Genomic DNA, 14,736 nt, shown 5'->3' with positions numbered 1-14,736 from the left:
TCAGTTTCAGTTCTCAATAAAATGATAATGGCGATTTTTCATTCTAAGAATGGTGAAAAACATAAAAAAACATTTTACTGGTCGTGGTATAGCCATAAATGTTAATCATTTTGCATGAAAATAGCCGGAGATTAATCGCGCATTGATCTTTTAATATTTTCTTTGCAGACGTACTCCATGGACTGCTACTTCCGACAGTCCTGGGTCGACAGGCGCTTAGCCTTTCGCGGTGGGGACAAGGAAACCACCCTGGCGCTGAGCATATCCATGCTGGAGAGAATATGGAAGCCCGACACTTACTTCTACAACGGGAAGCAGTCTTACTTGCACACCATAACGACACCAAATAAATTTGTTCGGCTTTACCAGGACGGAAGGGTACTATACTCCTCCAGGTGAGTGGCAAACTCTCCGGGAGAGGGCAGGAACTACACCGACGTGTGATTTTAGCTTGAAAAACCGTTATTGCCGTGCACTCATGGGAAACGCCACAGCAATATACGAGGGTAAGTTAATAAATAAGTCGCAAAACTGGGTAGAGGCAATAATAATCAAAGTAACTTCCCAAAAATTATTTCACTTTTCTCATGCATATTCACCCTGTACATTCAGAGACAATCATCCCATCTCTCCAACAAGCCGGCAGCAGAGACGACTTTTACTCTTAGGCGCAGCCATCCAAAGAGTAACCTCTACGGCCTAGAACGACATCATCGCTTTCAAAACGTCGTCCCTCCAAATGGTTATTTAAGGGATCCGAACAGATAGCAGTCACTGGGGGCTCCAAGTTGGGACTCTGGTTGTTCCAAGCGATCCCCGTGAAGTGTTCCCAACAGCTCATGCGTTTGTTTCGATGGTGTTTGTGACTTATTTATTGACCTACCTTCATACATATGCACGTCAAGACTTAACGCACGCTAATAATCGCGCAAATTGATGGAGGCCAGTCATGAAAGATTCATTCTGTTCAAACAAGATTTGAATCCAGACCAGATGGTAAGCGGTTTGGCTGCTTAATTTTTAACAGCATATAATTGGGAGAAAGGTATGGTGTCAATCGCTGTCCCATTTTACCAGATGCGATCCACATTTTCGGGAACTTATACATCCTTTTGATATGAATATTTTTCTTGCTCGGGTTCTATTTCTAACTTAAACTCATCTTGAGTACACGAGGCTGAATTTTCAATTAGGTACGAAGGAAATGCAGAAAAAAACATATTACCAAGAGCTAGATCTCTCCCTTGGTTTCCGTTTTTTTCCATCGTACTGAGGTGGTAGGTTTCGCCCCCCCCTCCCATCTTCTTTTTAAGCAACGTCGGCGAGATGGCTACCACAGCTGACTCCAATCAATTAAAAATTGTCGGAAAAGAGGAAGAAACACGATCCCCGAGGTAGAGAGGAAAAAGAGAACAAAATGGCTCTTTGTTGGCGAGGCGAAGAAAATCACTGTGTGAAAATCGATCGAACGATTCCCTCGCGACCGGGGGGGGCGTGCCCTTGATTGAGTTGGCACCCGACACTTGAAAGCTCATTCAAGGTGTGCTTTCTCTTCATTTTTTTTCTCATAATTTCTTCCTCCTGGAAGGGACCACACCCCTTTCGAAAAAGAAATCTGAATGAAAGAAAACAATTGGAGCCAAGGGAAAAAGGGCGTGCTGTGCAGTCTGAGTGGTCCTCGAACTAACGACATCACTGCCCGAGACTCCACTCATCTCTCGCTCGATTCAACGGCCAAGGCCAATGAGGGTGGAGAGCCTGTAAGGGCGCGGTTTAGGAGAGGGAAAAGGGGTCACTGGATGGATTCGGGTCCCACTTTGGGGATGGAGGAGAGGTCGGGGGAGGAGTGGAGTACAAATTAAATGACAGTTAAAAACACGATCAATGCACTGGACTAGTGATACGACTTGTCCAACGAGGAAAATAATTTATTTATGATTTTTTTAGAATTTAGGGTGCGGTTGCTGTGAAATTCACCCCTCAACAGCTCAATTTTAACTGCTCACTTTTGCTCGTACATTGGAGAACTTGTTAAAATTAGGATTTGCTCCCATTTTATCATAAAAAAATGACATCGATTCAAATTGGCCTTTTCTTTATGTCAAGTATTATCAGTCGGATTTAGTTACTCTAGTGATAGAAAATAAAATAATAAAAACTGTAAACATAGGTGAGCCTTCAAGGTCTTCCCTCAGAGGAACCCCTGGAAACATAAGTCACCGAAAGAGAGAATCTAAGGGCGGGAGGTGGAAAAAAACTATAATGGAAGGTAAAAAAATGCATTGAAGCAAAAAATATTTCCTACAAATGAATCAAATTTATGTTGCGTTATTCACGATAAAAAAACTATTCATAATTTAGAATAATATTCGTCTTGATGAATAGTTTCATGGAATCAGACACACACCCACAACTTCGTAAAAGCTGACTCACACCAGGCATTGAGTCAATTAATGACGACCTTCCATTTTCTTATGCATCGGCTGCTTACGGTACCCCTTAACAAACAACGTTACATTAACGAGTTTAAACGCACAAAAAATGTCGTCACAATCAACGGATAGCAACCCCATTTCAGAGGCAACATGTTAGAAAACAAAAAGAATAAACTCAATAATAAATACACCGCAGTATAATATTCTCAAGAAAAATTTAATTCAATTCTCTATGACCCCATCCTTACCAAGGGACTTGAAAAAGTGTTCAAACAAGTTGACACAAACACCACGCATGTTAACTTGAAAAAAATTAAGAATATCTTAGGGAACCTCGAAGATCAAACTAACATATTAGAAAAATCAGGAATTTACGAGATTAAATGCACCATTTGCCAACGCACGCATAATGGTTGCATAAAAAGTATCGGTAACAATATTTTCCTTACACGTACGTGAAGTACTGAATTCAGATCTTCGGTTAACTATGCGCATGATCACAGATCGTATTGGCATCAATAGGATATCAGTGCACACCAAATATCACTGAAATTTTGGCGACGCGAAATATCTGCTTAAAACTCGTCCCGAATATCTTGACCGACGACCACGATCAGAGTCGAGTGTCTACTTGCAAACACCTTCTGCGACGACATCACGGCGATTGCCCAACCCCCTCGCAGTCACGACTTGGCACCAGCAGGCTATTTCCTATTCCCAAAAGTTAAAATCTCCCTCAAAGGACACCAATATGGGACCTTAAGTACCGTCAAAGAAGCTTGCACACGTACCCTTAAGGACCTTCCGGAATCCGCCTACAAGGGAGCCTTCAAGTCGTGAGCAAGCCGCTGGCAAAAGAGCGTTGACGCTCAAGGGATGTAATTTGAAGAATATTGAGGAATAGTAGCAACATCTGAAATAAACCTATTGTTTACGAAACTTTTCTCGATACTTGAATACCATGAATGTAGACAAACAAGACCAAACCCGATTATCAGATTCAAGGAGTACTTAGCTCATTACAAAAGGGGTCAGTTTTAAACGATTAGCGGTTGCTAAACCCATGCTGAAACAGACCACACTATCAAACTCAAAGATTTAACGTTAATCAAACAAACATATAACTTCAAACTCCTCGCCACCGAAAGCTTAGGCGAATAAGTCCTGCCCAAAAAAATAAGATGAATAAATCTAGGGGAAAAAGTTACTACAGATCAAAGTGCAAATTGCTAAAACTCTTCATAAGAGCACCCTTATGTATGGAAAAACAAGGCCAGTGCCTCCGCAGGTTGTGGTATGCTTCCTGTAAGGCATCAACAGGACTCTCGTCATGACCTATTTCACATAATCAAATGGTCAAAAATGCTACTCGAAGGGGTTATACTTGGTACGTACTCAAAGACCTCACCAGTAACCACCTATTCCAAAAAATTCTGGTCACTTTCATCGCGGTTCAAGAGGTCCTAGGCAAGGTTGTCAAACAAGCAGTCTACTGACAGCACCTTGGGGACCCTCTTGGCAGGCCTTTCTCTTGGATAGTCATCTAGTAGAATACATTGAACTGTGTTTTTCTGAACACTACTCTCTTCTGCTAACATCCTGACACTTGTGGATCAATCAGCACTGAGAATGTGTCTAACTTTGTGCAAATTTTCATCGCACTGTGTTGTTGATGGATTTCCAGAGCATTAATCATCGTCGAACTCCTCGTTAACCTCCCAGAGCAACGTGTGCAAGCAGAAAACAATCACCTTCGGCATTTTTCCATCTCCATAAGAATCCTGAACCATGGTCATGTTCTCTGAACCCAATTTTCCAAGTTTAATGCGCATTTGAATAGCATATCATTATTCCATGGAAAGTGGCATCGTGAACTCGGGACGCAACGTCCGACAGGGGTCCAGTCTAGCAGTAATCACTCCGATTTGTTAACATACGATGCAATTGTATATGGTTTTCAATTTTACTGAGGAAGGTGAGCCAATTCCTCCCCCCTTGGTTCACGGTGGCTTATTAATCGGAGGCATAACCATGCACAAAGCGAAGGCAACTTCAAAGGATTTTTTAGGGTTTTTATGATGCCTTTTTATCCCAAACTAAATCTCTAAGCCCTCAGAGCACCGTGGATTATTTGCCCATGACTACTTTGTTGCCTAACACTCCAACGTATCTCAAGTTAAATTTGAGGCGCATAATTATACCAGCGGGCATACTCGGTTGCCCATCCAGAACGTAATGAAAAAATCAAACATTCAGGGTACTTGCAACTTTACTTTACAATACCTATTTTAAAGGTATATTTTGCAGATTTCATAGCGTCTTTTTATTGTAAGGTACAGTGGGAACTCCCTATTCCTATTTTTAATTTCTTCCTACCTTCATGCTATCTAAGAGCCCCACTCTCTTCTTTCCTCTTACGTCACTTACCTGATTCTCTCCTCCATCATGGTATTCAGTATTCCACTATCTCTCTATATTTGTTCCATCCAATGTCCCTGCCTTATTCGGATTTTCCTCAGCAGCATCTTCCCTTCATTCATCCAATTTATGACCTTGAGGTTTTTCTTCCTCTGTGTCCAGCTCGTATTCTCGATTCCTCTCCGCCACACCCACGTCTCAAAAGCTTCTAATAGATGGTCATCCTCTTACTAGGTCTAGGCTTCTTCTCATATTCAAGAGTAAAACTAGGTGTCATATACATGCAGCACTACGCCCCAGCTTAGTGTTTATTCCCTAATATTTTCTTCACATATTTACTTACAGAATCTTTACTTTCATCTTTCTCACAAAATTACGTTAGGAAAAGAGGTATTTGTGAAGAAGAACAAACTTTATGATGGTCTGTTCTTCTTTACGAATACCTCTTTTCCTAACGTAATTCTTCTCCTACTTTCCCCATTACAATTCCCCTCATCCTCTAAAATACTGCACAAATGCATGAACTGCTCCACTTTCTCTAGTTTATTCCCTCCTACTTTAACATTCAACTTAGTTTTCCTACTTCTCGAAAATTTCATTAGCTTCGTTTCCATATGGTAAATCTTCATCACTCATAACGTTTTTTAAACAAGTAGTGATTAGAAAATAAAAAAGTTAAAATGAATTTCAATTATCTTTTGAATAATGAACATTAATTAAATAATCATCGTACATTGATTTTAAAATTATTTTTTGATGCTATGATTCATTCCCAAAATATTATCGATAGTGATTTGGTAGAACATAGACGAGCTTAGACAAATAATATATCTTTTATGCCGTTATTTATATACTATTATCGTGGTCTATCCTTTCGAAAACTATTGCTTGGATTAGGTTGAAGATTGCTCGATGTCGAGAAAGGGCAATGAGGGGATTGAAATCAAATAAGACCGCGGGGGTACGCAACATTATCTCGAGACTACTAAAAGGTTTAGGATAATATCGGAGGAAGAATTTTTATGGGCTAATTTGTAACATTTGAAGTAGAGGAATTTGAGGAATGTGAGGACTAAACGACAAAAACTCTAATTTTTTACGCAGCAAGTGGTTCATAGAATCATCAACTGAAGAAAGGAGAGTATGGCAAATATTTACTTAGGGTATGATCAGTTTGGGTTCAGGACGAGGAGAGGTACGCGCGATGCCATCGCGGTAATGAGATCACTAATAGAGAGGAAAATGGAATTCAATCCGAATGCATATATATTTTCGCAGATTTCGAAAAGACGTTTGGTGTAGTGAATTGAGTACAATTAATAGACGTATTGCAGAAAATAGGACTAGATTTCGTAGGTAGTAGTTTAGTTTAGGTTTCGTTAGCAACATATATGTACATGCCTTAGACTGCTCGGGTACGACTGGTGGATGGAGAGTCCAGATGGGCAGTGTTAGAAAGAGCAGTAAGGCAGGGTTGTTCATTATCACCTGTGCTTTTCAAAGTATATGTGGAGGAAACACTTAAAGAGATATGGGAATCACTGGGGATAGGAATGAAATCCAGTGAGCAATGCATAACAACAGTCAGATTTGCAAATGACCAAGCTTTAATTTGTTAGTCAGCCAAGGATTTGCAAGTATTGCTGAGTGGGATGGGTATCATATATTTACATTTAAATACATAATTGTGAACGTATAGTAATTCATGTGTTTAATTTTGAAAATTGACAAAATACTTCATTTCTTCCCATATGATCTCGAATGTGTAATACAATCACCAGAGTAAAATCCGCCTTCCCCAGGACTTCTTGAAATCATGAACTCTGTTTGCGTACACCGCACACATTAAATCCAACCAATTCGACCAACTAGTGACTTCCAATGGAAAAATTCCATCCGTTAAAAATATGAGAATCATTTGTACCCACACCATTACTCCCCATCCTCCTCCCAAAGAACCGAAAATATTTGGAGCAGTGAATCTCTCTCAAAATGGTAGGAAACCTTTACCCCCTCAAGATCGGATGTCAGACGTGAAACGCGGACAAGGCTCTAGAGAAGCTGAGGAGATGAGAGAGGGAGGAAGACGTTAAAGAATGAAGGAGAGGAGGTGATGAAAAAGAGGGAATTCACGAGGGAAGGGGAGGGGGGATGGAGTTATTAAGGGGAGGGATGAGGTTGGAGAAGGGAGTGAAAGATTGCATTTTTTCCATCCACTGTGAGGTCGAGGACTTTTTTGTACCAGCATGAAGTGGTCGACCGATCAAAAATGGATAAGCTACGGGGGGAGAAGGAAAAGGGGCTGGGCGGAAGGAGGTAAGAAGCGCGATGGGGAAAGAGAGGGAGAGGGTGAAGGGCTCGTTTTGTGCTGACAATGCAGGCGGGGGCGGGGTGGGTCAAAAGCGGGCAAAGAAGGGCGGAGAGCCCCCCCTCCGTTTCCCGCGACCGTACTCATGGATGCCGACCGAGCTAGGGAGAGAGAAAGGGTTTGATTAGCGGCGAGATCGGCGGACGCCACAGGGGTCTTTTGAACTCCGCGGTGAGACCCTGGGAACAACGTAGGGCGCCTTACCGCGAGGGTGGCGGCCACCGCAGACTCAAAAATCCACGCGAGGTCTAAAGGGAAGGAAACCCCAGCTGTGGGAGTTATCGGACACTTCACGTGAACGAGCTCGAAGGGGAAGCCTCGTTACTTCTTCTATGGAGGTCACGACCGTTCGAAGGGAAGATGAATATTGAAATTCATCATGAAGGTTTTTGAGAAAGAAATCAACCTGCTTTTACGTCTTCCGCTTAGAATACCTGAATGTAACGATTTAACAATGCTTCATTTTTTATACCTTTCATCCATCATAGTTTAAATTTTTTATGGTTCATTCAGAAATGTAAAATTCCATTTATTATGGCCTTTTTCCTGGATGTGGTTTACTTTAGTGTCCGCTGGATAACTAGCGGCTTCAAATGCGATTATTAAGTAAAAGTATATGAAAAATAATTAAAAATGACTGAATAAGGTTGAGAACAAAGTGAACAAAAGACTAGAATAGCAGAAAGTCGCCCGAGGAAAAAAAAGAAACTTGAAAAAAACTAATTTTGTCAAAGAAAGAGTGTGGCGGGAAGAGCTTATCAAGAAAGGAAGGACTTCTAAATAGACCAAAAGTTTATCAGCATCAGATATCCTCTTTCCAATATCTCATCACCATCCTTCTTATTCTACTTAAAAACCTAACTAGATTGGTTTGCCCACCTTCAGCTTACAATACACTTGTTAATAAATAAAGAAATAATAAAAAACTTATTTTTAAACAACTTACAGAGAGTCTGATTAAAAGAAATCAATAAAAAATGGCTTTTGAGATGCAAGTGTGGTGAATGACGGAGTAGGCAAAATGGACGGATATGAAAACAAACGAAATTCTAGGCCTGGGGTAAGAGGAGAGAGGATTGTTGGGAGAAGTCCAAGGAAGGTAAAAAAGGTTTGATGCATATCAGGTGTTGGTGATATAAATTACCTCAGACAGTTTTTTAAGGCGTTAACTTTCCATGTATTCCAAACATAAGCTTTCTACCAAAAAGTACTGTTTCCGCAATATCAAATGCCTCTCTCAAATTTTATTGTAATAATGAGTCGCGTTTTACCTGCCTAAATAACTCATAAAAATATTTTGACACACGATATTTTAGTCTAGAAACTCTCACTTAAAAAAGTTTTTAATTTGAGGATATTTTTCCCTCGGTAGATTTTGTAAAAACATTTCTTGCGTATTCACCTACATCTTAAATCTTTAGATTATATCTATCATCTTGTATCTTTTTCCAATTCGAACTTTGTGAGACATTTTCAACGTCCGCTTATGTGTTACCTATATCAACTATGAATTTGTGGCCAAATAGAACTTCAGTCTTATCCTACCTACTGTAGCCTTCAAAGAAAAATATCTGTCAGAAGAAGTAACTACTAACGGCAAATCATACTAGCACATACACGAAGAAAATGCTTATTAAAAATAAGTGGAGTACACTTTTATTTGGGTATGAGACATGGTTGAAAATAGTGGCAGGGAAAATAAAATTCGAGAATATTGAAATACATGGATAAACTACGAGACATGGAAGAGTGCATGCCGACAAATATCGGTGACAGGAGCCATCAGGAAATTAAGTGATTGACAGGGTACAGGGTAGCTTGAAATGCTGCAGTAACTATATCAGATATGACAAAGATGTACCAACATTTTTTCATTGCCATCTCAACATGACAACTATATTTTCCAACGGATGAAAATCGTGGATACTATCACCTGATTGAAGTACTGTGTGACATAATATGATTGCTGATTACTACGAAGCCGAAAAACAGTCCGCCTTACAAGTGGGAATATATGGGTCTTATTAAGAAACCTTTTTATAGTAAATTGTTGGACTTATTCAACCTCACGAAAAATAAAAATTTAATGAATAATTAAAACCATCTGAGTCTATGCAATGAATCTTATATTTCCAGTCGAGAGAATTTTGATAGAAATGATGCGTCGAAATAAATGGTAGGAAAATACCATCATCTTTTATACATAACAATGCAAGTGTAGTATTTTTAGCCCTTAAGCACGCTAAATGCTCAATATTTATACTTCAAACTCTCAGTATTGGCGGCAAATAGATGAAACTCAATTTCTTGCGGGAAATTGCACTAGGAATAGCGGGAGGAATCAGTTCAACGAGTGCGGTCTCCCCCATCTTTAGACAAGTATTGACGGGAACGGTGCGCTTGGGATATTCTGTAAAATACATGCACCCTATAGAATGTTAATGGCCATTAACTATAGAGGCCAAGGCTTACGTTCGAGAGGCAGCTTTCCTCGTAGAGGTCCGGCCGAATGTCACCGTAATTCTGAAGGTTTCTTCTTGGGGTGATATAGAATATCGAACGTTCGGCCTATTGGCCCGTGAAATTTGATCCAATCATTGGGACGGGTGGTGCAGGAAGGAGTAGGGGGCCATCTGTCAGTGAGGAAAAGGGGAAGTGGAGATAGGCTGGCAGAAGAAAATATGACAAGAAAATGGATGACGGGAATAGAATGGAAGTGTGTATGTGCGTGGAGAGCATGCGGAAGGACAGCGAGTTTTGTTCAACGCGCTCAATGAGCAAGGGTGAAACAAATACTCGATGGGAAATCATTGATAACGTTGTCTGATGTCAATTCATATTTTCTGAAACAGTTGAAAATCGACTTGCGTTATAGAAAACCTCATGATTTTTCTCAAATACATCGGGTGGGAAATGTTCCCGAATATTTTTTTTAAAGCTCTAAAAAGGAAGAATATTTGACCATTCATCTTAGATAAATATATTTTATTACAATTGCTTAAATTAGCAATCGGATCGTTGATTGAAGTTAAAGTCTAACGTAACTAATGTATCATGAAGGAATTCTAAAGATTCAAGCGATATTGTGTAGAAGCAAAACATTAAAAAAGATCACTAAAAGAGAGATTGCAAAACCTAAATATTTATTAATAAATATATGTACGTTGTAATACACATTCACCTTGTGGAATTGTTCTTTGTGTGATCTTTTGTTTGTATCAAGAGTATTATGGTTCAAATCACGTGGAATTTGACTCATATATAATTACATCACACGAATGAGGAAATAATATATGTTGAAAGGAGCAATCGGCGATTACTTCTAGTACAATTAAAGTCCTAAGTACAAAGTTTAGTTTGAGTAGTAGATATTTTCCACTCTTGGAGGGAAACATCCGTATGAGTAAATCCAGATGCAGCATCCAAAATAATTTAACAAACATTTTTTGAGGAACGACGGATATTTTTTCTGCGATAAGAGATCAGAAATTTATGGAACACATTAAAAATTCATAATAATCACAACTGAGAGAGTCGCAGCGAAAATATTTAAAGAATAAATTTTTAAAAATCAAACGAAGTCCAATTTGGTGACTGAACGTAAATAATGGCATCTTAAACCATGGGATAGTAAAGTAACGAAGTACAAAGGATTAGTTGAAACATGAAATAGAGATGAAATCGAATGCAATCATTAGGTAGCATCATATCAAAGAGCGATTATTTATAAAACCATACAAGATAATACGGACGTTAATCTGACAAGTGCTGAATTAATCCAATAACTAACTGTAGAAGACTTCATATAGAAGCTAAACTGATAAAGAGGACGTATTGTGTGGTCCCAGGCGTGATTTGCTAGAATCGGAATACATTAATGCATAAACCAAATAACTGCGATATCTACTTCTTACGGAGTGGACCTTGGAGTTGTGTAATCACTATGAATATGATACAGAGTAACTTGGCAGTATATGTTGTACACGAGGAGAAGGAATGACAATAATTCGTAAACATCGGTATGCACTAGTACATTAATTCGTACGAAATACATTTTCCTATGTTTTATTAAAAGATGTTTCAGTTGTTGTTAATCTCTTGTCTGAAATACAGCAATTCATTGTTTCCACCTCGATGACTCCCCAATATGTGTGCTACCACTCCCAATCCAGATACTGCTCGCTAAACCCTTTCCGCGTACATCGCCCTCCGAAAGGCAACCAACTCTCTCCCCCATCTCCCCGAATTCTTGTCTCCTGCCTCTTGGTTGAATGGTGGGTCTTGGTGAAGTACGAGGAAGGGAAGGGGCGGGAAGAGGGGGGGAAGAGAATCTGATGCTCAAGCAACCTTCGCCTCCGTTCGACTCTTCATTATACCCCCAACCTATTTGTTTCATCTCTCTCTCTCTCTTTCTCCCTCTCCCCTCCGCATAAGCAAACAATCCAACCGCTTCCAATCCTCCCCCCCCCCGAAATACACCGCCTCGCCCCAAAAAGGAGGAAATTAAAACGCCCCGCCGTGGGAGTGACTTCACATTGACGGAGTGTTTGGTGGATGCATTCGTTGGTTTTGATTTTCCGCCGATAATTGTTTTCCACCGCCTTTAACTAGCCTTCCACTTCCCGAACGATTCGATTTGCGGGGGGGGGGGCGTTTTGCTCCCACTCCGACATGTTTGCGCTTCCATTGCCGCCTAAGTAAGCTCCCTTTTCCCATCAAGGCTCAAATTGCACCGATGCGATGGATGTTCGCTTTTATCACGTTTGATCGTTCCACGGGGTAATTTTTCTTTCTTTCATTTTAACTAGAAGCAAACATCTTTCTGATAAATTTCGTGATGTTGGAAGGATGAGAATCAAAATTTTGGGGCGTGAGAAACGAATTTTCCTCGCTTCTTCCCAACGAATGATTTTTTTGCTGAAACGAAGATAGATTTTAACTCGAAGAGTGCTATCCAGGAAATTATTCGCTAGCAATTTAAGATGTTTAATGAAATCTCTTGCTCAATCATGTACTTGCTTTTCATATGTCTCACTCTAGTCATCATTTTGCGATATGTTGATTGTATTTGACAGTAATAAACGGTAAATTATCGTAGTTGAATGACAATATCTCCATAAAATCGAACCAGTACTACGAAATACGTGCATATTTTATCTAATAGTATTCATAATAGTCACAAAAAATTCTACAGGGTAATAAATTATTTTCGTAAAATGTCTTTTGATTTCCTAGTTGTTTGACTTTGGAGAGCCGAAGATCCCTTAGACTATCAACTACCATAATGCAGGAGATAAAGCATGAAAAGCAAAGAGGTTAAAAAGATTAAGAAATAAATTAAAAGAGGTTTATGTGGCCTAAGTTTACAAAAGCAGTAATGTGAAGAGTGAGATGGCCATGAAGCTCTGCACAACAAAGAGCTGATACGTGAAAGCATAATATTTAGTGATTATTTTCAATCGAGTAAAAAATAATTCCTATGGCTTTGCATGAATATTTGGAAAATTAGGATTGGAGTTGGAGAATAAATGCGCAGATGCATTCGTGAAGAATTTGGGAGGTTTTTGATCAATATGACTAAAAATTATCATCAAAGGTAATATTGTTTCAATTTCTTCACTAATAATAGCTTAAATTATCTCTGCTTGCTTCGAAATTGATAATGGTCTTGCCGTTGCAATGTTCCACGCAGCGCTTACCAGAATTAATGCATGCACAGTGGAGGATGTTCGTGAAAACATGAGCCAATAAAGTAAACGATGCCAAAAATCGTACTTGGTCAGCAAAGTTACCTACTTTTTGCATAACCTTGCTCTATTCACTTAACTTGAAAGCATGGCTCTCTCCATCGCTAACTCTCTCAGGGAAATTCAAAAGAAATGCTCTGCTGCATAAGGAGACTTCATGAGTAACAAATATCTGATCCTGAATAACAGGTTCGAAAGTCATAGAACCAATCTCCTGTTTTTTGGTGCTTTTTGCGCTTATGTGCTATGACTAGCAATGAATATTCTTCCGAGATGAATTATTTTCTTCCGTAGCAAATTCGATTATCATTAAACTTACTCAAATAGCCAAACCCAAATAATTAAAATACCAAAAACTCTGGTCGTTACACATAAATTCGATATTTTATTCAACCCTATGTTAAACGAGTTTCTCTTTAACCATATTTTAATGCTCCAACTGAAATCAGTGGCATTACTTCATTTCGGAAGAGGAAAGAATTCCATGCAAAATTAATTGTCAGTATCTTACGACGATATGCATGATTATATTTTTGGACATGACAATTTCATGCAAAAATCATTAATTTAATAAAGTACGAATGTTTCTACCTTATTTAATTTTAGTCATATGAGTACCTAATCCGATTATACGCACAGGTACCGACTGTCAATATGGTAAAGAAAAACTAGAGAAAAATGAGCTCTTTTGCGAAATCAACTAAATCACATTATGGCTTTTCCAATCCGAAATCATGACTTTGAAACAGGCCTACGGAACTCACAATTTTTTTTTTCGTTGCGTGAGGAAATAACGACAAGATTCATCCTTTTTGAGTTAAATTTCAAAGGTAAGAATTATTTCCTCCCAACACTCAACTACATTCCAATCTCTGGCGCCTATTCCGCCTGTCAACCTAATTCAATCATCTCTTGATTTTCAACAACGCTCTCTCTTTATCGCTCTCAGTTCTCCTGCCTTCATTAATCCAAGCATTTCCCTCCAACGAGCAAACCCATTTCCGGTATCCAAGCGACATTCAAGTCTCCTCACTGATTTACTCCTTCAAATTTTCATGCGGTGCCCTGGACTCGACGGAGTCTATCCCTTGAATGTTTTAGGGCATCCGCGGCTCAGCTACAATCCTCGGACCATATGCCTTCCTACATGACCATACCTAAGAGTAATGATCTCTGAAGAAGATGCGCTAAGTGAATGAATGGAGGAGCAATACGAAGGTTTCAATTGCAATCTCTCTTCAAAACTGGCCGGGTGATAACCGGGTTCGAATCATGGTCGAGGCGAATAATTTCAACACTTGCAAATTTTTGCATTGTAAAATTTCTCATTTAGGCACAAATTTTTCAAACGTGCCATTCCTTGCAAAGTGCAGACCATGGATCATTATTCAAAATCCAACAAAATTATTGCTGTGAAAATATTTTAGACTGAAAAAAGAAATAGCCGAGACCGTAAAATTGATTGGCACTAGGCTTGTAAAGGGGCGGAGGTAAAAAACAAAGTTGCAAGTAAGGGAAAAATTAGAGAACACACACTAGCTAATTGGGTGTGTTTGGGAAACATTGACACACATTACATAGACCTCAATCTCACACAAAAAAGCACAATTAATAAAAAATAAAACCAACTTACAACCACTCGATCACTAGGGTGTGTTGTTTAATTCTTAACACGCCCTAGTTGTCGAGTGGTTGTAAATTTGCTTTATTATTTATTAATTTTGCTTTTTTTGTTGGTATACGTGGGTCACTGTTTCCCTAACACGCC

At 39.3% G+C, this 14,736-nt stretch overlaps 1 protein-coding gene across 1 annotated transcript in view; it reads left to right on the top strand.

The window, feature by feature from the left end:
• LOC139685956 (gamma-aminobutyric acid receptor alpha-like) overlaps positions 1 to 14,736 on the top strand; it is a 357,245-nt gene that overhangs the window by 277,727 nt on the left and 64,782 nt on the right. Inside the window, exon 5 of the mRNA XM_071583091.1 lies at positions 169 to 395. Within this exon, the coding sequence (XP_071439192.1) occupies positions 169 to 395 (227 nt within the window). The remainder of the gene's footprint in view (positions 1 to 168; positions 396 to 14,736) is intronic.

The sequence above is a fragment of the Hetaerina americana genome, unplaced genomic scaffold, assembly GCF_022747635.1.
Source record: "Hetaerina americana unplaced genomic scaffold, ioHetAmer1.1.p SCAF_122, whole genome shotgun sequence".
NCBI classification, from domain to species: domain Eukaryota; kingdom Metazoa; phylum Arthropoda; class Insecta; order Odonata; family Calopterygidae; genus Hetaerina; species Hetaerina americana.
This window is presented reverse-complemented; position numbering and strand designations above follow the sequence as displayed.